Source organism: Oncorhynchus nerka, linkage group LG24, assembly GCF_034236695.1.
Source record: "Oncorhynchus nerka isolate Pitt River linkage group LG24, Oner_Uvic_2.0, whole genome shotgun sequence".
Lineage (NCBI taxonomy): Eukaryota > Metazoa > Chordata > Actinopteri > Salmoniformes > Salmonidae > Oncorhynchus > Oncorhynchus nerka.
Genome location: NC_088419.1, coordinates 86725679 through 86750100, shown reverse-complemented (window position 1 = coordinate 86750100; position 24422 = coordinate 86725679). Strand labels below are relative to the sequence as shown.

Below are 24422 nucleotides of genomic sequence, written 5' to 3'. Positions count from 1 at the left end.
TTCAACCACTTATCGGTTGAGAATCTCCCAAGAAGTTCAGTGCAGCACTGCAGTTTCACTTTGACCCCCTCCGAACAAACACCCCACTGTATGACATGTAGGCGCTCTGCTTCACACTGCAGTTTCACTTTGACCCCCTCCAAACAAACACCCCACTGTATGACATGTAGGCGCTCTGCTTCACACTGCAGTTTCATTTTGACCCCCTCCGAACAAACACCCCACTGTATGACATGTAGGCGCTCTGCTTCACACTGCAGTTTCACTTTGACCCTCCGAACAAACACCCCACTGTATGACATGTAGGCGCTCTGCTTCACACTGCAGTTTCACTTTGACCCCCTCCGAACAAACACCCCACTGTATGACATGTAGGCGCTCTGCTTCACACTGCAGTTTCACTTTGACCCCCTCCGAACAAACACCCCACTGTATGACATGTAGGCGCTCTGCTTCACACTGCAGTTTCACTTTGACCCCCTCCGAACAAACACCCCACTGTATGACATGTAGGCGCTCTGCTTCACACTGCAGTTTCATTTTGACCCCTCCGAACAAACACCCCACTGTATGACATGTAGGCGCTCTGCTTCACACTGCAGTTTCACTTTGACCCCCTCCGAACAAACACCCCACTGTATGACATGTAGGCGCTCTGCTTCACACTGCAGTTTCACTTTGACCCCCTCCGAACAAACACCCCACTGTATGACATGTAGGCGCTCTGCTTCACACTGCAGTTTCACTTTGACCCTCCGAACAAACACCCCACTGTATGACATGTAGGCGCTCTGCTTCACACTGCAGTTTCACTTTGACCCCCTCCGAACAAACACCCCACTGTATGACATGTAGGCGCTCTGCTTCACACTGCAGAGTGTAATCTCAGCCATCACAACTGATGTCATGGCCATTGGACTCATACTCCCCTCAACTGGGTCAGCTGCAGCACACTGTTCCACACTGTGCTTTATAGTTGTGTGTAATGTGACAATAACGCAACTCAAGTCAGATTCAATTCAAAAACTTTAATGCATCATATAACAAGAGTTAGAATAAATTGTACATTGTTGTTCAAATAAAAATAGGTGCTTTAATTGAACTATTTACATCTTTACAAATGAACACATCCAAGATAAATATCAACAGGCCTGAGACGGTCATATCATAAGCCTACGGCAAAGCCATGATGCCATAACAGACAGCATAGTTCATGTCACGTTGAACCGTCTGACTCCCTGTGTAAGTCACAGCCTGGGAGAGCATTGACAGCCAATCACCATTCATTACATCACCTGGCGTACCACTTATGATGCAAAAGGAAAATGAAGATGATGTCATGGTCGCCCCATGTGTCTCCCGGTCGGCTGCGATAGAGCCTGGACTCGAACCCAGAATCTCTAGTGGCACAGCTAGCGCTGTGATGTGGTGCCTTAGACCACTGCACCACTCGGGGGGCCCAAGAACTTGATCTTAACTGACTTGCCTAGTTAAACAAAGGTAAATAAAGAAAATGAAAAAAATACTGAATGCTGAGGAATATGGAGATGATGTTAGCTCAATCATGGATGTGAGCAGTCATGTCTTTTTGTATAGAATGTGGGTTTATCGTGTAGGTCCTCGTTAAAAACAGCACAGCAAGCTGAAAGTGGAAACCCAAACTACAATTTAAAAGGTCATAGGTCATAGTAACAGTGAGAGTAGCATGATGACTGAGAGTTTAAACACATCAGAAAAAACTGCCATTCTGTATGTGTAAACATGCCAATCCAGTAGCTAGGTTTCCATCCAATTTGCGACAGATTTTCATGTGAATATTCATCAATCTGCATAAAATAATATAGGATTTTTCCCAGCCGAGACGTTTCCATCAGTCTGTGCGTGATGACATAGCGCACATAAGAATAAGGTTTGTGGTTAAAGTCCCATGTAGCGAATGAAAAATACAAGTTCAATAGGGTTCCATCACATTTTCAACTCTACTGATGGTTTTGTCACAAAAACTGTTGCGTTCTATAGCAAATGTGCCCTCTCTGGTCTTGACATGTGCTCTCTAGCCAACTGCTCTCAGACACAGTGCTGGAAGGCTACTTGCATGATGAGATTATTATGGAGCCACATTGATCATCATGTCACCAGAGTATTGGAAAGAAGCATCAAGCTCATCACGGGCACTTTCACAACCCTGTGAAGTTCATCATAACTTGTTTAGTCTGTAGCCTAATAAACTGCCTGGTTTCCTGAGTCCTAGTGGGAGCATCACACATCATATTATCGCGTGACTCCAAGCTTACTTCCATATGATGGTTGTTATATCAATATTTGCGCATAAAGGCATTTCCACCCGAATTTCTCTTATAATTAATTTTACAGACACAAAAACATCCCACCATGTCGAACGAACAAATTCTCTGTCGGGATTTATAAAATTTTACCGGCATATCCTGTTTCCATCAGACCGGTAATGACTTTTTCAGAAATCAGGTCATTCATCCTCATTAAATGGTTGGATGGAAACCTGGTCTGTGTGAGGATAACAACATATTTGGAAGATCCATATCCCCACTAACACACTGTTGTGTAGAGATGGTGAAGAGGCCCAAAATGGCTACTGTAGGAAGCACCAGAAACAGCTAAATGGCACCCTATTCCCTATATAGTGCACTACTTTAGACCAGGGCCCCTTTCCCTATATAGTGCACTACTTTAGACCAGAACCCTATTCCCTATATAGTACACTACTTTAGACCAGGGCCCCTTTCCCTATATAGTGCACTACTTTAGACCATAGCCCTTTTCCCTATATAGTACACTACTTTAGACCAGAGCCCTTTTCCCTATATAGTACACTACTTTAGACCAGAGCCCTATTGGGCATTTGGGAAGCAGCCATAAATAAAGAAAATAGGAACACAAGGCTTTATCCACTGACCACTGCTCTACACCAACATCCACACACAAGAAACTGAATTAAGTCAGAAAAGGTGCTGAATGAAATAGGTCAGCTCCATATGAAAACAGTGGCTTCAAGTAAAGTTGTTGAGTTGTGATATGATGCAATTTGAGGCCTCTGGTAGGATGTTTTAGTCCAAACTTCCTGGTTGTGGTCCAATCAGGGCCAGGTGCTTGGTGTGACCTGCCGGGACGTGACCTCAGCGCAGCGCTCTAGACTGATGTTCAGCTCTGCCAACTGGGTCCCCCCCACACACAGCTTCTCCCTGTGAACACACACACACACACACACACAGGTTAGAACTAGAACACACAAACACAGGCCTGATGCAAAACACACAGGTCAAAACTAGAACACACAAACACAGGCCTGATCCAAAACACACACAGGTCAGAACTAGAACACACAAACACAGGCCTGATCCAAAACACACACAGGTCAGAACTAGAACACACAAACACAGGCCTGATGCAAAACACACACACGTTAGAACTAGAACACACAAACACAGGCCTGATGCAAAACACACACAGGTCAGAACTAGAACACACAAACACAGGCCTGATGCAAAACACACACAGGTCAGAACTAGAACACACAAACACAGGCCTGATCCAAAACACACACAGGTCAGAACTAGAACACACAAACACAGGCCTGATCCAAAACACACACAGGTCAGAACTAGAACACACAAACATAGGCCTGATCCAAAACACACACAGGTCAGAACTAGAACACACAAACACAGGCCTGATCCAAAACACACACAGGTCAGAACTACAACACACAAACATAGGCCTGATCCAAAACACACACAGGTCAGAACTAGAACACACAAACACAGGCCTGATCCAAAACACACACAGGTCAAAACTAGAACACACAAACACAGGCCTGATCCAAAACACACACAGGTCAAAACTAGAACACACAAACACAGGCCTGATCCAAAACACACACAGGTCAGAACTAGAACACACAAACACAGGCCTGATCCAAAACACACACAGGTCAGAACTAGAACACACAAACACAGGCCTGATCCAAAACACACACAGGTCAGAACTAGAACACACAAACACAGGCCTGATCCAAAACACACACAGGTCAGAACTAGAACACACAAACACAGAGAGAGAGAGAGAATAGAAGAGAGAGAGGGAATAATAAAGAGAGAGAGGGAATAGAAGAGAGAGGGGAAATAGAGGAGAGATATGGAATAGGAGAGAGGGAATAGAAGAGAGGGAGATGGAATAGGAGAGAGAGGGAATAGAAGAGAGAGAGATGGAATAGGAGAGAGAGAGAGTGAATAGAAGAGAGAGAGGGGGAATAGAAGAGAGAGGGAATAGAAGAGAGAGGGGAAATAGAGGAGAGAGATGGAATAGGAGAGAGGGAATAGAAGAGAGGGAGATGGAATAGGAGAGAGAGGGAATAGGAGAGAGAGATGGAATAGGAGAGAGAGAGAGTGAATAGAAGAGAGAGAGGGGGAATAGAAGAGAGAGGGAATAGAAGAGAGAGAGAGGGAATAGAAGAGAGAGAGGGGGAATAGAAGAGAGAGAGGGGGAATTAGAAGAGAGAGAGGAGGAATAGAAGAGATAGGGAATAGAAGAGAGAGAGAGGGAATTAGAAGAGAGAGAGAATAGAAGAGAATAGAGGAGAGAGAGACTAGAAAACAAAGCCAAAAGTCTTCTCCTGCTTTGTTGATTTCGAAAAAGCTTTTGACTCAATTTGGCATGAGGGTCTGCTATACAAATAGATTGAAAGTGGTTTTGGAGGAAAAACATTCAACATTATAAAATCCATGTACACAAACAACAAATGTGCGGTTAAAATTGGCAAAAAACACACACATTTCTTTCCACAGGGCCGTGGGGTGATACAGGGATGCAGCTTGAGCCCCACCCTCTTCAACATACATATCAACTAATTGGCGACGACACTGGAAGTCTGCAGCACCCGGCCTCAACCTACTAGAATCTGAAGTTAAATGTCTACTGTTTGCTGATGATCTGGTGCTTCTGTCCCCAACCAAGGAGGGCCTACAGAAGCACCCACCAAGGAGGGCCTACAGCAGCACCCACCAAGGAGGACCTACAGCAGCACCCACCAAGGAGGACCTACAGCAGCACCCACCAAGGAGGGCCTACAGCAGCACCCACCAAGGAGGACCTACAGCAGCACCCACCAAGGAGGGCCTACAGCAGCACCCACCAAGGAGGGCCTACAGCAGCACCCACCAAGGAGGACCTACAGCAGCACCCACCAAGGAGGGCCTACAGCAGCACCCACCAAGGAGGACCTACAGCAGCACCCACCAAAGAGGGCCTACAGCAGCACCCACCAAGGAGGACCTACAGCAGCACCCACCAAGGAGGACCTACAGCAGCACCCACCAAGGAGGGCCTACAGCAGCACCCACCAAGGAGGGCCTACAGCAGCACCCACCAAGGAGGACCTACAGCAGCACATAGAGCTTCTGCACAGATTCTGTCAGACCTGGGCCCTTTAAGTGAATCTCAGTAAGACAAAAATAATGGTGTTCCAAAAAAGGTCCAGTTGCCCGGACCACAAATAGAAATTCCATCTAGACACCGTTGCCCTAGAGCACACAAACACTATACATACCTCGGCTGAGAATGATCTGACAGACAAGGCAAGAAGGGCCTTCTACACGATCAAAGGAAAGAAAATTCAACATACCACTTAGGATCTAGCTAAAAAATAGTTTAATCAGTTATAGAACCCCATTATGGTTGTGAGGTCTGGGGTCCGCTCACCAACCAAGAATTCACAAAATGGGACAAACACCAAATTGAGACTGTGCATGCAGAATTCTGCAAAAATATCCTCAGTGTACAACGTAAAACACCACAAAATGCACGCAGAGCAGAATTAGGCCGATACCCGCTAATTATCAAAATCCAGAAAAAAGCTGTTGAATTCTACAACCACCTAAAAGGAAGCGATTCCCAAACCTTCCATAACAAAGCCATCACCTACAGAGAGATTAACCTGGAGAATTGTCCCTTAAGCAAGCTGGTCCTGGGGCTCTGTTCATAAACAGACCCCACAGAGCCCCAGGACAGCAACACAATTAGAAACAACCAAATCATGAGAAAACAAAAAGATAATTACTTGACACATTGGAAAGAATTAACAAAAAAATTAGCCAACTAGAATGCTATTTGGCCCTAAACAGAGAGTACACAGTGGCAGAATACCTGACCACTGTGACTGACCCAAACTTAAGGAAAGCTTTGACTATGTACAGACTCAGTGAGCATAGCCTTGCTATTGAGAAAGGCCGCCGTAGGCAGACCTGGCTCTCAAGAGAAGACAGGCTATGTGCACACTGCCCACAAAGTGAGGTGGAAACTGAGCTGCACTTCCTAACCTCCTGCCCAATGTATGACCATATTAGAGACACATATTTCCCTCAGATTACACAGACCCACAAAGAATTTGAAAACAAATCCATTTTTGATAAACTCCCATATCTAGTGGGTGAAATACCACAGTGTTCCATCACAGCAGCAAGATTTGTGACCTGTTGCCACAAGAAAAGGGAAACGAGTGAAGAACAAACACTGTTGTAAATACAACCCATATTTATATTTATTTATTTCCCCTTTTGTACTTTAACTATTTGCACATCGTTACAACCCTGTGTATAGCCAAATGACATTTGAAATGTCTTTATTCCTTTGGCACTTTTGTGAGTGTAATGTGTACTGTTCATTTTGTTGTTGTTTATTTCACTTTTGTTTATTATCTACTTCACTTGCTTTGGCAATGTAAACATTTTCCCATGCCAATAAAGCCCTTTGCATTGAATTGAAGGACACAGAGGGAATAGAGTAGCCAGAGAGAGAGAATAGAGGAGATAGAGAGGAAAGAGAGAGCGAGAGAGAGAGAGAATAGGAGAGAGAGTGAGGCAGAAAGAGAGAGAGGAAAGAGAGAGAGAGAGAGAGAGTGAGAGGGAGGGAGAAAGAGAGAGGAAAGAGAGAGAGAGAGAGAGAGAGAGAGAGAGAGAGAAAATAGGAGAGAGAGAGTGAGAGGGAGAAAGAGAGTAATGCCACTATCCAGAATGTGTCCCTTCCTGTGAAATGAATGGAGTAGTCCAGTGACTACCTGCCCCAAGGCACGGTAGAACACAATGGAGTAGTCCAGTGACTCCTGCCCCGAAGGCACGGTAGAACACAACGGAGTAGTCCAGTGACTCCTGCCCCAAGGCACGGTAGAACACAATGGAGTAGTCAACGGGTAGAACACAATGGAGTAGTCCAGTGACTCCTGCCCCAAGGCACGGTAGAACACAATGGAGTAGTCCAGTGACTCCTGCCCCAAGGCACGGTAGAACACAATGGAGTAGTCCAGTGACTCCTGCCCCAAGGCACAATGGAGTAGAACACAATGGAGTAGTCCAGTGACTCCTGCCCCAAGGCACGGTAGAACACAATGGAGTAGTCCAGTGACTCCTGCCCCAAGGCACGGTAGAACACAATGGAGTAGTCCAGTGACTCCTGCCCCAAGGCACGGTAGAACACAATGGAGTAGTCCAGTGACTCCTGCCCCAAGGCACGGTAGAACACAATGGAGTAGTCCAGTGACTCCTGCCCCAAGGCACGGTAGAACACAATGGGAGACTATGCCCTCTTTAGATGGCTGAGCGAGCGCGCGCACACACACCGAGAACATTTAGAACAGCACAATGTGAACCAAAAACACATGGCTGTTCTCCATGGGGTTACCTCATTTCACACTTGCGGTTTTGTCAGCATTTGACCAGCTCAGTGTCTTATTGTGATGTTGTTCTCTTCAAATGAGAGTATTGGTCTGACGTGTACACAGCACGTCTCTAACTGCAGGACCAATGGAATCCATGTGCACACAAAGTGGCCCTCTATGTCGTCTCCCATTAGAGACACTGAGGACGCTTGTTGCTCGTTCGTTTCCTCCTCTCTCTTTGTTCCCATCGGGACGTTACATAACAGGGAAAGAAAGAGAGGAATCTGCCCCCTCCTCTGTGCTGTGGTGTTTATGTAACCGTAGAGAGATGGCAGGTTTCAGTACGGACCGATGGCTCTGCCCTCCTTTCTAAGCTTCTCCCATGTGGCACTGGGCTGCCTGTCACATCAGATGTGGATTCACGCTTCAGTTAGTCTGAAACACCTCTCCATCTCTGTGTCTCTCAGGGATGTATGGAGGTACGGAGAGGAGATGTTTGAAGAATACACAGTAAAAAGTGTTAAACAACGTCTATTTTTATCGTGAGAAAGACCACCTCAGCTGCATTTTTAGGCATGAAAGGCATGTCACAATTGACACATTTTTCTAATATTTTTCATAAACATATTTGATCATTATCTGTGCTCCTCTCACTTGAATTCCAGTACTTGCATTTCAGAGTGCCAAATTCAAGTACTTTAAGCACCTTACGAACTTTGTGTGAACCCTGTAATGTTTCAGAGGTATATTTAAGTCTTCTGTGGAAATGAATCAGCCAAGCCCTCATGTTTTTAGTTTTAATCAAACAAATGGTCCGACTCCAACTGTAATCATCAGCAGAACAGGAACACGGCAGAAATCTATTAATAATAATAGCATCATTTGTGTCAATGTAATGAGGCAGTATAATAATGATTTAGTGGTAATTCAGGAATAATTTCCTCTTCTTTGAGTGCTCTGTTCACAACCCCTACTGGTTAATATGGAAACAGTGTCATAACCTTTCAAATACAGGAGAAGGAGTTCAGAAAGGAGTTATTTTTCCATTCAGCAGGTGGGAAAATAACATTTGCTTTGGAATTGAGTACAAGTACTACTGGTTCATATGTTAATAAGAAACTGCACCATACTCATTTACAATGTACACAAATGCCCTCTAAAAAGGTAACTTATAAAACAAACGGAATGGAACTGAATTGCCTCACAAAGGATGGTAGAACTCTTGACTCGGAAGTGGTTATTTTCCCCTCTGAATTCTGACAGCTCACCTTCAGCTGGAGGCTGTCTGGCTGGGCAACACACACAACACACCGCATCACACCCTCCGGTGTTTCTGTCTGTGTGACTGACTGAGCTGTTGATCTCTAACGTGTGTGTTGATGACATGACCTCCATGTAACCAGCGGTGGCCGGTGACTGACTGTGATAAGACGGCAGTGTTTAAGGTTGTGTCTGAGGGAATTAATTATGTAAGAGAACAGAGAGACAGGTTCAACTCTATGCCGGAAAACACACAGTGGCACACACACACACAAACACAGAGGCAAACGCACACACACAATAAATGTTAACTGTGTGTGGACAGTGAACAAGGTGAGATGAAGGGCAGTGGTGGAAGGTCTAGTCAGGCGTGTGACGTCACCTAATCTCCTGCCAGACGGCGCTCCCCTCTGTGTTAGTAAAGCCACTGACCCTACAGCACGATGACAGCCCTACTGGGCCATGACAACCACACACACACCTTTCCCCATGACTGACGTGTGTGTAGACAAGGCTCTGAAGACCAAATGAATGCGTGTGGAGTGGACATTGGACAGAGTGTGTGTGTGTGTGTCTCTGAGTTTGTGTGTAACATATGTATAACAAGACAGACTGTGTGTATGGAAAGGTGACCGACAGGCTGATATGTCAGGGAGGTTGATGACCGACTTCCCGGAGAGCTGTTTTTTCATACAGACAGCGCCTTCAGAAAGTAGTCACACCCTTTGACTTTTTGCACATTTGGTTGTTACAGGCTGATTTTAAAATTGAATTACATTTCTTTGTCACTGGCCTACACACAATAATACCCCATAATGTCAAAGTGGATTTGTTATTTTATTTATTTTTTACAAAATGTTTCCAAATGTATTAAAAATTAGTCAATAAGTATTCAACCCCTTTGTTATGGCAAGCCTAAATAAGTTCAGGAGTACAAATTTGCTTAACAAGTCACATAATAAGTTGCATGGACTCTGTGCAATAATATGTGTTATCATGTGTGCAATAATAGTGTTTAACATTATTTTTTAAAATGACTACCTCATCTCTGTACCCCACACATACACATAATTGTAAGGTCCCGTAATCGAGCAGTGAATTTCAAACCCAGATTCAACCACACAGACCAGGGAGGTTTTTCAATGCCTCGCAAATAAGGGCAACTATTGGTAGATGGGTAAAAGTCCAAATAAAGCAGACATTGAATATCCCTTTGAGCATGGTGAAGCTATTAACCACACTTTGGATGGTGAATCAGTAAACCCAGTCACGACAAAGATACAGGCGCTGTTCCTAACTCAGTTGCCGAAGAGGAAGGAAACCGCTCAGGGATTTCACGATGAGGCCAATGGTGACTTTAAAACAGTTATAGAGTTTAATGGCTGTGATAGGAGAAAACTGAGGATGGATCAACAACATTGTAGATACTCCACAATACAAACCTAAATGACAGAGTGAAAAGATGACTATACAGAAGAAGAAAATGCTGCAAAAAATGTGGCAAAGCAATTCACTTTTTGTCCTGAATACAAAGTGTTGTTTTTGACTTGCCCCAAACATATTACTGAGTACCACTCTCCATGTTTTCAAGCATAGTGGTGGATGCATCATGTTATGTGTATGCTTGTAATCGTTAAGGACTGGGGAGTTTCTCAGGATAAAAAAAGGAACGGAGCTAAGCACAGGCCAAATCCTAGAAGAAAACTTGGTTCAGTCTGCTTTCCACAAGACACTGGGAGATTAATTCACTTTTGACTTAAATCTATCTGAAGATCTGTGGCAAGACCTGAACATGGTTGTCTAGCAATGATCAACAACTCATTTGACAGAGCTTGAAGAATAAAAATTAAAAAAGGACAAATTAACAACCCAGGTATAGAAAGCTCTTGGAGACCCTGCATTGCATTTTCAATTGATTTGCTAAAATGTCTAAAAACATGTTTTCACTATGTTATTATGGGGTATTGTGTGTAGATTAATGAAAAAATGTTTTATTTAATCCATTTTGAATTCCGGTTGTAACAACATAATGTGGAATAAGTCAATGGGTATGAATACTTTCTAAGGCACTATACGTAATGTGTGTAAACCAAATAGAAACTTGCTAACACAAACTTGCTAACACTCTCTAAAACAGAAAATACACTACATGACCAAAAGTACCTGCTCGTCAAACCAAAATCATTGGCATTAACATGGAGTTGGCCCCCCCTTTGCTGCTATAACAGCCTCCTCTCTTCTGGGAAGACTTTCCACTGTTGGAACATTGCTGCGGGGACTTGCTTCCATTCAGCCCCAAGAACATTAGAGAGTCGGGCACTGATGTTGGGTGATTAGGCCTGGCTCGAAGTCGGCGTTCCAATTCATCCCAAAAGTGTTCGATGTTGTTGAGGTCAGGCCGCTGTGCAGGCCAATCAAGTTCTTCCACACCGATCTCGACAAAACATTTCTGTATGGACCTTGCTTTGTGCACGGGGGCATTGTCATGCTGAAACAGGAAAGGGCCTTCCCTAAACTGTTGCCACAAAGTTGGAAGCACAGAATCATCTAGTATGCTGTATCTCTAGAACTTTTTGGCACTATGAATTGGGGCAGGTAGCGTTGTCCTGGCATCCACCAAAGGCAGATTCGTCCATCGAACTGCCAGATGGTGAAGTGTGATTGCTCCAGAGTCCAATGGCGGTGAGCTTTACACCACTCCAACCGACGCTTGGCATTGCACATGGTGATCTTAGGCTTGTGTGTGGCTGCTCAGCCACGGAAACCCATGTCATGAAGCTCCTGACAAACAGTTATTGAGCTGACGTTGCTTCCAGAGGCAATTACAACCCGGTAGTGACATTACATTACAAACAAAATACCTTACATTTAACAACATGATCATGTATTGTGTGTATCTATCAGTTACATGTCAGTGAATTCACACAAAAAGTAGGTCACATGGGGGAGAGGTGTTGCTTTATTTTGGTTTTTAAAACCAGGTTTGCTATATATGAGATGGAAGGGAGTTCCATGCAATCATGGCTCTGTATAATACTGTACATTTCCTTGAATTTGTTCTGGACCTGGGGACTGTGAAAAGACCCCTGGTGGCATGTCTGGACGGGTAAGTGTGTGGGTCAGTACGGTGTGTAAGTTGAGTTTCAAAGTTTCAATTCAAACAATTGAGTTTCCAACACATAAAAAAAAGGGAAAAAAAGTGATTTAGTCAATCTAGTATTGATATTAGCCCTCTGACTACAATGAAGAGCAAAATGTGCCGCTGTGTTCGGTGCCAGCTGCAGCTTAACTAGGTCTTTCTTTGCAGCACTTGACCATATGACTGGACAATAATCAAGATAAGACTAGAGCCTGCAGGACTTGCTTAGTGGAGTGTGGTGTCAAAAAGCAGAGCATTTCTTTATCACAGACAGACCTCTCCTCATCTTTACAACCATTGAATCTATATGTTTTGACCATGACAGTTTACAATCTAAGGTAACACCAAGTAACTTAGTCTCATCAACGTGTTCAACAGCCACACTATTTATTACCATATTCAGCTGAGGTCTAGAATTTAGGGAATGATTTGTACCAAATACAATACTCTTAGTTTTAGAAATGTTTAGGACCAGCTTATTACTGGCCACCCATTGTAAAACTAACTGCAACTCTTTGTTTGTTTAGGGTTGCAGTGACTTCACTAGCTGTGGTTGCTGATGCGTAAAGGCTTGAATCATCAGCATACATGGACACACAGGCTTTGTCTAATGCCAGTGGAAAGGTCATTGGTAAAAATAGAGAAGAGTAGAGGACCAAGAGAGCTACCCTGCTGTACACCACACTTTACATGTTTAACAGAGAAGCTTCCATTAAAAGAAAACCCTGTGTTCTATTAAATAGATGGCTCTGAATCCACGATACGGCAGAGGTTAGAGGAGGTCTTTCAACCAATTATCTGTAATTTCTGACAATGCAGTACATGTTGAGTGCTCTCCTCTATAAGCATGATGAAAGACTGTTGTTAGCATTGTATTTAGTCAAACATGTTTTTTTCCCCAGCAGCAAGCTGATAGGTTGGCTGTTAGATTCAAGTAATAGTGGTGCACGGATCAGCTGTTTGTTCACCCACCTGAAATTGATAATAACCCATCCGCATGATTATATGTGATAAAAATGAAAATCTGAGGCCCGCACTAACCAGCAAATATATATATTTTTTTGTTGTTGCTTGATTTAGATACGTTTCTGCTTATAATTGGCAACATTTTGGTAGGCTATTTCTTAGTCCACTTGTCTATAATTAGATGTCATAAGATGCTGCCCTAGAAGATTGAATGAACCCTTGCTCGACAGAATAGTAATAGAATGCTTTAATCTAGTTGACATCAGTAAAGTTCTCTGTCATCTTCCACAGAGCAAAGATGTTTCGGGACTCTGGAGAAAATACAATAACTCAACACCAAAGAAAATGTCCAAACGACATCAGTTTGACCGGTTGTTAGGAAAAAGAAAACTGAAAATGACCCAACATGTTTTTGTTAAGATTTCAGTTTGGCTTCAATGCATATTTTATGTGGTTGAAATACTATCAATTTTTATGACGAAGACAGCACCTCTACAGATGGTATCTAACTGAACATTGCATTCTCTCAAAATACAGAAATACAGAAATCATATTTCTCCACTCCTGTTCTCAAGTCCAAATGTTGCCTACATTTGGTGAATCATTTTACTGCAAGAAATTCTTAATTCTGCAGGAGTTATTATTAAGGCCTGCCATCAGTGTCCAGATTTCAGTTTCCATTTAACCCTTCTAAACAGTAGGCTACAGTTCCCTTGACATGCCATAGGCCTATTCGAAGTGCCGTCTTGTGACTGTCGAAATTGTATAGCTCCTCATAATCATCACACATAACACTGCTATCATCCTCTTTTACCACTTCAACAGATCTTTCCAATCATTACTTTTCTGGCCCTTCTCTTTATTTTCAACCCTCCCTTCGCAGCTTTTAAAATAAAGAGTGATTTTTTTTGGACTCCTGAACAGCTAATCAAAAGGGCTACCCAGACCTCTCTTGTACGCTGCTGCTACTCACTGTTTATAATCTATGCATAGTCATTAGTCACTTTAATTCTACCTACATGTACATAGAGTTGAAGTCGGAAGTTAACATACACTTAGGTGGAGTCATTAAAACTAATTTTTCAACCACTCCACAAATTTCTTGTTAACAAACTATACCACCCTGCATACCACTGCTGGCTTGCTTCTGAAGCTAAGCAGGGTTGGTCCTGGCCAGTCCCTGGATGGGAGAATAGATGCTGCTGGAAGTGATGTTGGAGGGCCAGGAAGAGGCACTCTTTCCTCTGGTCTAAAAAAAAATATCCCAATGCCCCAGGGCAGAGATTGGGGACACTGCCCTGTGTAGGGTGCTGTCTTTCGGATGGGACGTTAAACGGGTGCCCTGACTCTCTGAGGTCATTAAAGATCCCATGGCACTTATCGTAAGAGTAGGGGTGTTAACCCTGGTGTCCTGGCTAAATTCCTAATCTGGCCCTCAAACCATCACAGTCACCTAATAATCCCCAGTTTACAATTGGCTCATTCATCCCCCTCCTCTCCCCTGTAACTATTCCCCAGGTCGTTGCTGTAAATGAGAACTTACCTGGTAAAATAACAGATAAATAAAAAAAATGTAAAAAAATGTTTTGGCAAGTCGGTTAGAACATTATTGTGTGCATGACAAGTAATTTTGCCAATTTTTTTTTTACAGACATACACATGTGCCTTTAAACAGCTTGGAAAATTCCAGAAAATGATGTCATGGCTTTAGAAGCTTCTGATAGGCTAATTGACACAATGAGTCAATTGGAGGTGTACCTGTGGATGTATTTCAAGGCCTACCTTCAAACTCAGTGCCTCTTTGCTTGACATCATAACAAAATCAAAAGAAATCAGCCAAGACCTCAGAAAAACATTGTAGACCTCCACAAGTCTGGTTCATCCTTGGGAGCAATTTCCAAACGCCTGAAGGTACCACGTTCATCTGTACAAACAATAGTAATGGGACCACACAGCTGGCATACCGCTCAGGAAGGAGACACGTTCTGTCTCCTAGAGATGAACGTACTTTGGTGCAAAAAGTGCAAATCAATCCCAGAACAACAGCAAAGGACCTTGTGAAGATTCTGGAGGAAACAGGTACAAAAGTATCTATATCTACAGTAAAACGAGTCCTATATTGACATAACCTGAAAGGCCGCTCAGCAAGGAAGAAGCCACTTCTCCAAAACCGCCATAAAAAAGCCAGACTACGATTTGCAACTGCACATGAGGAAGTACGTACTTTTTGGAGAAATGTCCTCTGGTCTGATGAAACAAAAATAGAACCGTTTGGCCATAATGACCATCATTATGTTTGGAGGAAAAAGGGGGAGGATTGCAAGCCGAACAACACCATCCGAACTGTTAAGCACGGGGGTGGCAGAATCATGTTGTGGGGGTGCTTCGCTGCAGGAGGAACTGGTGCACTTCACAAAATAGATGGCATGAGGAAGGAACATTATGTGGCGATATTGAAGCAACATCTCAAGACATCAGTCAGGAAGATAAAGCTTGGTCGCAAATGGGTCTTCCAAATGGACAATGACCCCAAGCATACTTCCAAATTTGTGGCAAAATAGCTTAAGGACAACAAAGTCAAGATATTGGCGTGGCCATCACAAAGCCCTGACCTCAATCCTATAGAAAATGTGTGGGCAGAACTGAAAAAGCGTGTGCGAACAAAGAGGCCTACAAACCTGAATCAGTTACACCAGCTCTGTCAGGAGGAATGGGCCAAAATTCACCCAACTTATTGTGGGAAGCTTGTGGAAGGCAACGCGAAACGTTTGACCCAAGTTAAACTATTTAAAGGCAATGCTACCAAATACTAATTGAGTGCATGTAAACTTCTGACCCACTGGGAATGTGATGAAAGAAATAAAAGCTCAAATAAAATCACTCTACTATTATTCTGACATTTCACATTCTTAAAATAAAGTGGTGATCCTAACTGACCTAAGACAGGGAATTTCTACTAAGATTAAATGTCAGGAATTGTGGAAAAACTGAGTTTAAATGTATTTGGCTAAGGTGTATGTAAGCTTCTGACTTCAACTGTATTAGCTCAATTACCTCGACTAACCTTGACTCTGTACCAGTACCCCTTGTTATTTGACTGCTGCTGTTTAATTATCTCTTTAATTATCTGTTACTTTTACCCCCTTTTCTCCCCAATTTCGTGGTATCCAATTGTTAGTAATTACTATCTTGTCTCATCGCTACAACTCCCGTACGAGAGACGAAGGTCGAAAGCCATACGTCCCCCGAAACACAACCCAACCAAGCCGCACTGCTTCTTAACACAGCGCACCTCCAACCCCGAAGCCAGCCATACCAATATGTCGGAGGAAACACTGTGCACCTGGCTACCTTGGTTAGCACGCACTGCGCCTGGCCCGCCACAGGAGTCGCTAGTGCGCGATGAGACAAGGATATCCCTACCGGCCAAACCCTCCCTAACCCGGACGACGCTAGGCCAATTGTGCGTCACCCCACGGACCTCCTGGTCATGGCCGGCTGCGACAGAGCCTGGGAGCGAACCCAGAGTATCTGGTGGCACAGCTAGCGCTGAAATGCAGTACCCTAGAGTACTGCACCACCCGGGAGGCCCCTATTTAAAAAAAAAAAAGCATTGTTGAGTAAGGGATTGTAAGTAAGCATTTCACTGTAAGGTCTACACCGGTTGTATTTGGCACATTGATTTGTCTTGAGTTAAACTTTGGCAATGTCTTTTTGCCTCCGTGGATTGACGTTAACTTTTTCTGCCAGTTCCCAAAAGCATTATTTGGCAATTGGCTGTGTAGGCTATTTAGTGCCTTACAGTTAAGCTCTAAAGTTTAAGCTTACCAGATAGCCTAAAATAATGAAAGAAAAACCTCATTGTAGCCTATATAAATTGCACAATAAATATACATTACCAGTCAAAAGCTGGAACAAGTACTCATTCAAGGGTTTCTTTATTTTTAATATTTTCTACATTGTAGAATAATAGTGAAGACATCAAAACTATGAAAATAACACATGGATTCATGTGGTAACCAAACAAGTGTTAAACAAATCAAAATGTTTCATATTTCACAGTCTTCAAAGTAACCACCCTTTGCCTCGATGACAGCTTTGCACACTCTTGGCATTCTCTCAACCAGCTTCATGAGGTAGTCACCTGGAATGCATTTCAGGGCTCTCTAGAGGGTGGTGCTGTCTGCACAAAGCATCAGCGGGGGCAAACTGCCTAACCTCCTACAACACCCAATGTCACAGGAAGGCCAAAAAGATCATCAAGGACAACAACCACCCAAGCCACTGCCTGCCACCTCGCTATCATCCAGAAGGCGAGGTCAGTACAAGCTGGGGCCGAGAGACTGAAAAACAGCTTCTATCTCAAGGCCATCAGACTGTTAAACAGCCATCATTAGCACAGAGTGTCTGCAGCCTACATACACAGACTTTAAATCATTGGCCACTTTCATAAAAGGAACACTAGTCACTTTAATAATGTTTACATATCTTGCATTACTCATCTCATATGTATATATGCTGTGTCCTATACTATCTACTGTAGCTCAGTCTATGCTGCTCGGACATTGCCCGTCCATTTTTGAAAATATATTCTTAATTCCAATCCTTTACTTAGTGTGTATTAGGTATTTGTTGTAATATCTAAAAATGTCACTAGAAGCACAAGCATTTTGCTACACCCACAATAACATCTGATAAACATGTGTGTGTGACAAATAAAATTTGATTTGAAGGTGTGCCTTGTTAAAAGTTCATTTGTTGAATGTCTTTCCTTCTGAATGCATTTGAGCCAATCAGTTGGGTTGTGACAAGGTAGGGGTGGTATACAGAAGATAGCCCTATTTAGTAAAATACCAAGTCGATATTATGGCAAAAATAGCTAAAATAAGCAAAGAGAAACGATAGGCCTTCATTACTTTATAAAGAACTTTGAAAATGTCTTCAAGTGCAGTTCCAAAAACCCTCAAGCGCTTTGATGAAACTGGCTCTCATGAGGACCGCCACAGGAAAGGAAGACCCAGAGTGACCTCCGCTGCAGAGGATAAGTTCATTAGAGTTACTAGCCTCAGAAATTTCACCCCAAATAAATACTTCAGAGTTCAAGTAACTGATACATCTCAACATCAACTGTTCAGAAGAGACTGCGTGACTCAGGCGTTAAGGCCTAATTGCTGCAAAGAAACCACTATTAAAAGGAAACCAATAAGAAGAAGAGACTTGCTTGGGCCAAGAAACACAAGCAATGGACATTAGACAAGAGGAAATCTGTCGTTTGGTCTGATGAGTCCACTTGTTAGATACTGCGCATGAAGAAATGTTTGGTTCCAAACGCCGTGTCTGTGAACGGATGATCTCCGCATGTGTGGTTCCCAATGAGAAGCATGGAGGTGGTGTGATGGTGCTTTGCTGGTGACACTGTCTGATTTATTTAGAATTCAAGGCACTCTTAACCAGCATGGCTACCACAGCATTCTGCAGAGATACATCATCCCATCTGGTTTGCGCTTATATTATTTTACCTTTATTTAACTAGGCAGGTCAGTTGACCCAAGCTGGTTGAGAGAATGCCAAGAGTGTGCAAAGCTGTCATCAAGGCAAAGAGTGACTACTTTGAGGAATCTAAAATATATTAGAGAACACGTTTTTGGATACTATATGATTCCATATGTGTTATATCATAGTTGATGTCTTCACTATTATTCTACAATGTAGAAAATAGTAACTGACTGGTACTGTACATTTATTGATCTTTTAATCTATTGTTTCTGTTTATTCAACCCGCCCGTAACCCAACCGCCCTTCAGCCACACAACATTAAAAATGACCCTAAAACCGTCCACCCTGCGGATATAACCGTGAGGACTACGGGTTATGAGTCAACCCGTGCATCACTAAAAAGTAAATGCCGCTTTGCCATTCTTGGGTAGCGGAATGACTTTGGCTTCCATCCAGGTCTGAGGACAAACACTTTCCTCTAGGCTCAGATTAAAGCAATAAGCATCCCTGTCTCTTTTGTACAGTCGTATGAAAAAGTTTGGGCACCCCTGACAATTTCCATGATTTCCATTTATAAATAATTGGGTGTTTGGATCAGCAATTTAATTTTGATCTATCAAATAACTGATGTACACAGTAATATTTCAGTAGTGAAATTAGGTTTATTGGATTAACAGAAAATGTGCAATATGCATCAAAATAAAATTAGACAGGTGCATAAATTTGGGCACCCAAATAGAAAAATCACATCAATATTTAGTAGAGCCTCCTTTTGCGAAAATAACAGCCTCTAGACGCCTCTAATGAGTGTCTGGATTCTGGATGAAGGTATTTTGGACCATCCCTCCTTACAAAACATCTCCAGTTCAGTTAGGTTTGATGGTTGCCGAGCATGGACAGCTCGGCAACATGGACAGCATGGACATTCAAATCATCCCACAGAATCTCAATGATATTCAGGTCTGGGGACTGGGATGGCCATTCCAGAACATTGTACTTGTTCCTCTGCATAAATGCCTGGGTAGATTTTGAGCAGTGTTTTGGGTCGTTGTCTTGTTGAAATATCCAGCCCCGGCTTAACTTCAACTTTGTGACTGAATCTTCAACATTATTCCCAAGAATCTGCTGATATTGAGTGGAATCCATGCGACCCTCAACTTTAACAAGAATCCCAGTACCGGCCACAGCCCCACTGCATGATGGAACCCCCACCAAATTTGACTGTGGGTAGCAAGTGTTTTTCTTGGAACGCTGTGTTCTTTTTCCGCCATGCATAACATCCCTTGTTATGACCAAATAACTCAATCTTTGTTTCATCAGTCCACAGCACCTTATTCCAAAATGAAGCTGGCTTGTCCAAATGTGCGTTTGCAAACCGCAAGCGACTCGGTTTGTGGCGTGTGTGCAGAATAGGCTTCTTCCGCATCACTCTCCCATACAGCTTCTCCTTGTGCAAAGTGCGCTGAATTGTTGAACGATGCACAGTGACACCATCTGCAGCAAGATGATGTTGTAGGTCTTTGGAGGTGGTCTGTGGGCTGTTTTTGACCGTTCTCACCATCCATCGCCTTTCCGATATTTTACTTGGCCTGCCACTTCTGGCCTTAACAACAACTGTGCCTGTGGTCTTCCTGACAGCTTAAATCTCTGCGATAGCTTTTTGTAGCCTTCCTCTAAACCATAATGTTGAACAAACTTTGTTTTCAGGTCATTTGAGAGTTGTTTTGAGGCCCCCATGTTGCCACTCTTCAGAGGCGAGTCAAAGAGAACAACAACTTGCAATTGGCCTTAAATACCTTTTCTCATGATTGGATGCACTTGTCTATGAAGTTCAAGGCTTAATGAGCTCACCAAACCAATTGTGTGTTCCATTTAATCAGTGCTAAGTAGTTACAGGTATTCAAATCAACAGAATGACAAGGGTGCCCACATTTTTGCATAGCCTATTTTTCACATCTGATTTAATTTCATTCAACTTAATTTTGCTACACTAAAAATCTTTGTCTGGACAATACCCCGGTACTCAGCTTTTATTAGAAAATGAATGGCATGCCACTGTGATCATTTTCTGTGACGACAGAGTAAATTATTATGCAGCCTCAGAGGGGTGCCCAAACTTTTTCATACGACTGTAGATGTTATATCCTTGTATTGCTACTGCTGTATCAAAGGAATTATCTAAATGAGTCTCAGAAATGGCTAATTTATTAATGTTGTTATCTGATGTTAGCAAGTTATTGATTTCATGAACCTTATTTCTAAGGCAACATATATATTATTGTGCTTTTTTTTGTTGCCCTTTCCTGGGTAGATCATCAGAGATAGCCATAATCCCATTTTACAGTCGTAAGAATTTCAGAAAAAGAGTCGCTGGCACGGCGACTAGAATGGCAGGCATGGCAATCAGGGTTGAGATAGTTCCACTGGGAGGGAGGTGATTGTGATGTCACAATGAGGTGAAACTAGGTTTAGAAGAGAGAGGGCGAGAAAGAGAGAGAGTGGTTTCGAAGAGAGAGGGAGAGAAAGAGAGAGAGTGGTTTAGAAGAGAGAGGGAGAGAAAGAGAGAGAGAGTTGTTTAGAAGAGAGAGGGAGAGAAAGAGAGAGAGAGTGGTTTAGAAGAGAGAGGGAGAGAAAGAGAGTGGTTTAGAAGAGAGAGGGAGAGAAAGAGAGAGAGAGTGGTTTAGAAGAGAGAGGGAGAGAAAGAGAGAGAGTGGTTTAGAAGAGAGAGGGAGAGAAAGAGACAGTGGTTTAGAAGAGAGAGAGAGAGAAAGAGAGAGAGTGGTTTAGAAGAGAGAGGGAGAGAAAGAGAGAGAGAGTGGTTTAGAAGTGAGAGGGAGAGAAAGGGAGAGTGGTTTAGAAGAGAGAGGGAGAGAAAGAGAGAGAGAGTGGTTTAGAAGAGAGAGGGAGAGAAAGAGAGAGAGTGGTTTAGAAGAGAGAGGGAGAGAAAGAGACAGAATGGTTTAGAAGAGAGAGGGAGAGAAAGAGAGAGAGTGGTTTTGAAGAGAGAGGGAGAGAAAGAGAGAGAGAGTGGTTTAGAAGAGAGAGGGAGAGAAAGAGAGTGGTTTAGAAGAGAGAGAGAGAGAGTGGTTTAGAAGAGAGAGGGAGAGAAAGAGACCGAGTGGTTTAGAAGAGAGAGACTCCCACTAGACTCTAGACTCCCAGCCCCATGCATCAGCTACCATCGAAAAAAATTATGAATAAAAATGACTACGACATAATGGGTAGACTGGCAGCCATTTTGGGTGTACCCATGCCAGGAAGTTAAAGCAGGAAGCGTGCCTTTCAATCTGTGATGTGATTTGTTGAGTCAACTCAACTGACATTTCAAAAAATACATTGATGCTAACTGATGTGATGTACTCATCCAGAACGCCGCAGCCCGTCTGGTGTTCAACCTTCCCAAGTTCTCTCACGTCACCCCGCTCCTCCGCTCTCTCCACTGGCTTCCAGTTGAAGCTCGCATCCGCTACAAGACCATGGTGCTTGCCTACGGAGCTGTGAGGGGAACGGCACCTCAGTACCTCCAGGCTCTGATCAGGCCCTACACCCAAACAAGGGCACTGCGTTCATCCACCTCTGGCCTGCTCGCCTCCCTACCACTGAGGAAGTACAGTTCCCGCGCAGCCCAGTCAAAACTGTTCGCTGCTCTGGCCCCCCAATGGTGGAACAAACTCCCTCACGACGCCAGGACAGCGGAGTCAATCACCACCTTCCGGAGACACCTGAAACCCCACCTCTTTCAGGAATACCTAGGATAGGATAAAGTAATCCTTCTCACCCCCCCTTAAAAGATTTAGATGCACTATTGTAAAGTGGCTGTTCCACTGGATGTCTTAAGGTGAACGCACCAATTTGTAAGTCGCTCTGGATAAGAGCGTCTGCTAAATGACTTAAATGTAAATGATGTGGCTCACGCATTTGAATTAACATTCTACATTACCATGGCAACCCAGCATCAGTTGACAGAACATTCCAAAATACCATGGAAAGCAATTGGGAGTTCACCGGTCAATTTTCAGGGTTGGAGCTTCCAAGCCCATTCAATTCATTCTTATTTCTAAATTGCATTCAGAAAGTATTCAGACCCCTTGACACATTTTGTTACGTTACAGCCTTATTCTAAAATAGATTCAATAGTTTTTTTTATCCTCCTCAATCTACACACAATACCCCATATATGGCAAAGCAAAAAAAGGTTTGTAGAATTGTTTTGCTAATTTATAAAAAATAAAATAAATACCTTATGTACATATGCCATTTGCTATGAGACTCGAAATTGAGCTCAGGTGCATCCTGTTTCCATTGATCATCCTTGAGATGTTTCTACAACTTGATTGAAGTCCACCTGTGGAAATTTCAATTGGTTGGACATGATTTGGAAAGGCACACACCGGTCTATATAAGATCCCACAGTTGACAGTGTGTCAGAGCAAAAACCAAGTCATGGGGTTGAAGGAATTGTCTGTAGAGCTCCGAGACAGGATTGTGTCGAGGCACAGATCTGGGGAAGGGTACCAAAATATTTCTGCAGCATTGAATGTGCCAAGAACATCCATCATTCTTAAATCATTCACATCCATCATTCTTAAATGGAAGAAGTTTGGAACCACCAAGACTCTTCCTAGAGCTGGCCACTAGGTCAAACTGAGCAATCGGGGGAAAAGGGCCTTGGTCGGGGAGGTGACCAGAACCCTATGGACCCTGACAGAGCTCCAGAGTTCCTCTGTGGAGATGGGAGAACCTTCCAGAAGGACAACCATCTGTGCAGCACTGGCCACTCTACCTTAATGGTAGAGTGGCCAGAAGGAATCCACTCCTCTGTAAAGGTTAAAACAGTTTTTTTTATTTCACCTTTATTTAACCAGTTAAGCTAGTTGAGTAGAAGTTCTCATTTACAACCTTGACCTGACAGCTGCATGGAGTTTGCCAAAAGGCCCCTAAAAAAAAGGACTCACAGACCATGAGGAGAACGATTCTCTGGTCTGATGAAGCCAAGATTGAACTACTTGGCCTGAATGCCAAGTGTCACGTCTGGAAGAATGCTGGCACCATCCCTATGGTGAAGCATGGTGGTGGCAGCATCATGCTGTGGGGATGTTTTTCAGTGGCAGGGTCTGGGAGACTAGTCAGGATTGAGGGAAAGATGAACGGAGCAAAGTACAGAGAAATCCTTAATGAAAACCTGCTCCAGAGCGCTCAGGACCTCAGACTGGTGCGAAGGCTCACCTTCCAACAGAACAACGACCCTAAGCACACAGCCAAGACAACGCAGGAGTGGCTTTGGGACAAGTCTCTGAATGTCCGTGAGTGGCCCAGCCAGAACCCGGACTTGAACTCCATCGAACATCTCTGGAGAGACCTGAAAATAGCTGTGCAGCGACACTCTCCATCCAACCTGACAGAGCTTGAGAGGATCTGCAGAGAAGAATGGGACAAACTCCCCAAATACAGGTCTGTCAAGCTTGTAGAGTCATCCCCAAGAAGACTTGAGGCTGTAATTACTGCCAAAGGTGCTTTGGCAGTAATTATGGGGTATTATGTGTGGATTAATGAGAAAAACCCCAATGTAATCCATTTTAGAATAGGGCTATAACGTGACAAAATGTGTAAAAAGTCAAAGGGTCTGAATACTTTCTGAATGCACTACATGTCAGAGACCTGCCTAGGCATGCTATCATCAAAGACACTTACTACACATGAGTGGGCTAGACCAGTGGTTCCCAAACAGGGGTCCTAGGCCTAGCTAAACGGGGTACTTGAGAAGACTGGTAAAATGCACACGAGGGAGTACTTCAGGGAGGGGTACTCAGAGCAGAGCAAAATTCAGTTTGTGGTACAGTGACCAAAAAAGGTTGGGAACAACTGGACTAGACTACC

The 24422-nt window shown here is 43.4% G+C and overlaps 1 protein-coding gene across 3 annotated transcripts in view; it reads right to left on the bottom strand.

Moving 5' to 3' along the window:
- Positions 1-1013: 1013 nt before the first annotated feature.
- Positions 1014-24422, bottom strand: part of swt1 (SWT1 RNA endoribonuclease homolog) — a 71397-nt gene continuing 47988 nt past the window's right edge. Inside the window, exons 15-16 of one of the 3 annotated variants that reach the window (XR_010460954.1) lie at positions 22786-22890; positions 3136-3218 (exon numbers count right to left, since the gene is read on the bottom strand). Coding sequence is in view for 1 of the 3 variants with exons in the window: in XM_029633279.2 (XP_029489139.2) it covers positions 3113-3218 (106 nt within the window). In the remaining 2 variants the exon portion in view is untranslated. Of the gene's footprint in view, positions 3219-22785; positions 22891-24422 lie in introns of all 3 variants that reach the window. The other 2 variants (XM_029633279.2, XR_010460955.1) reach the window with 2 other exon arrangements.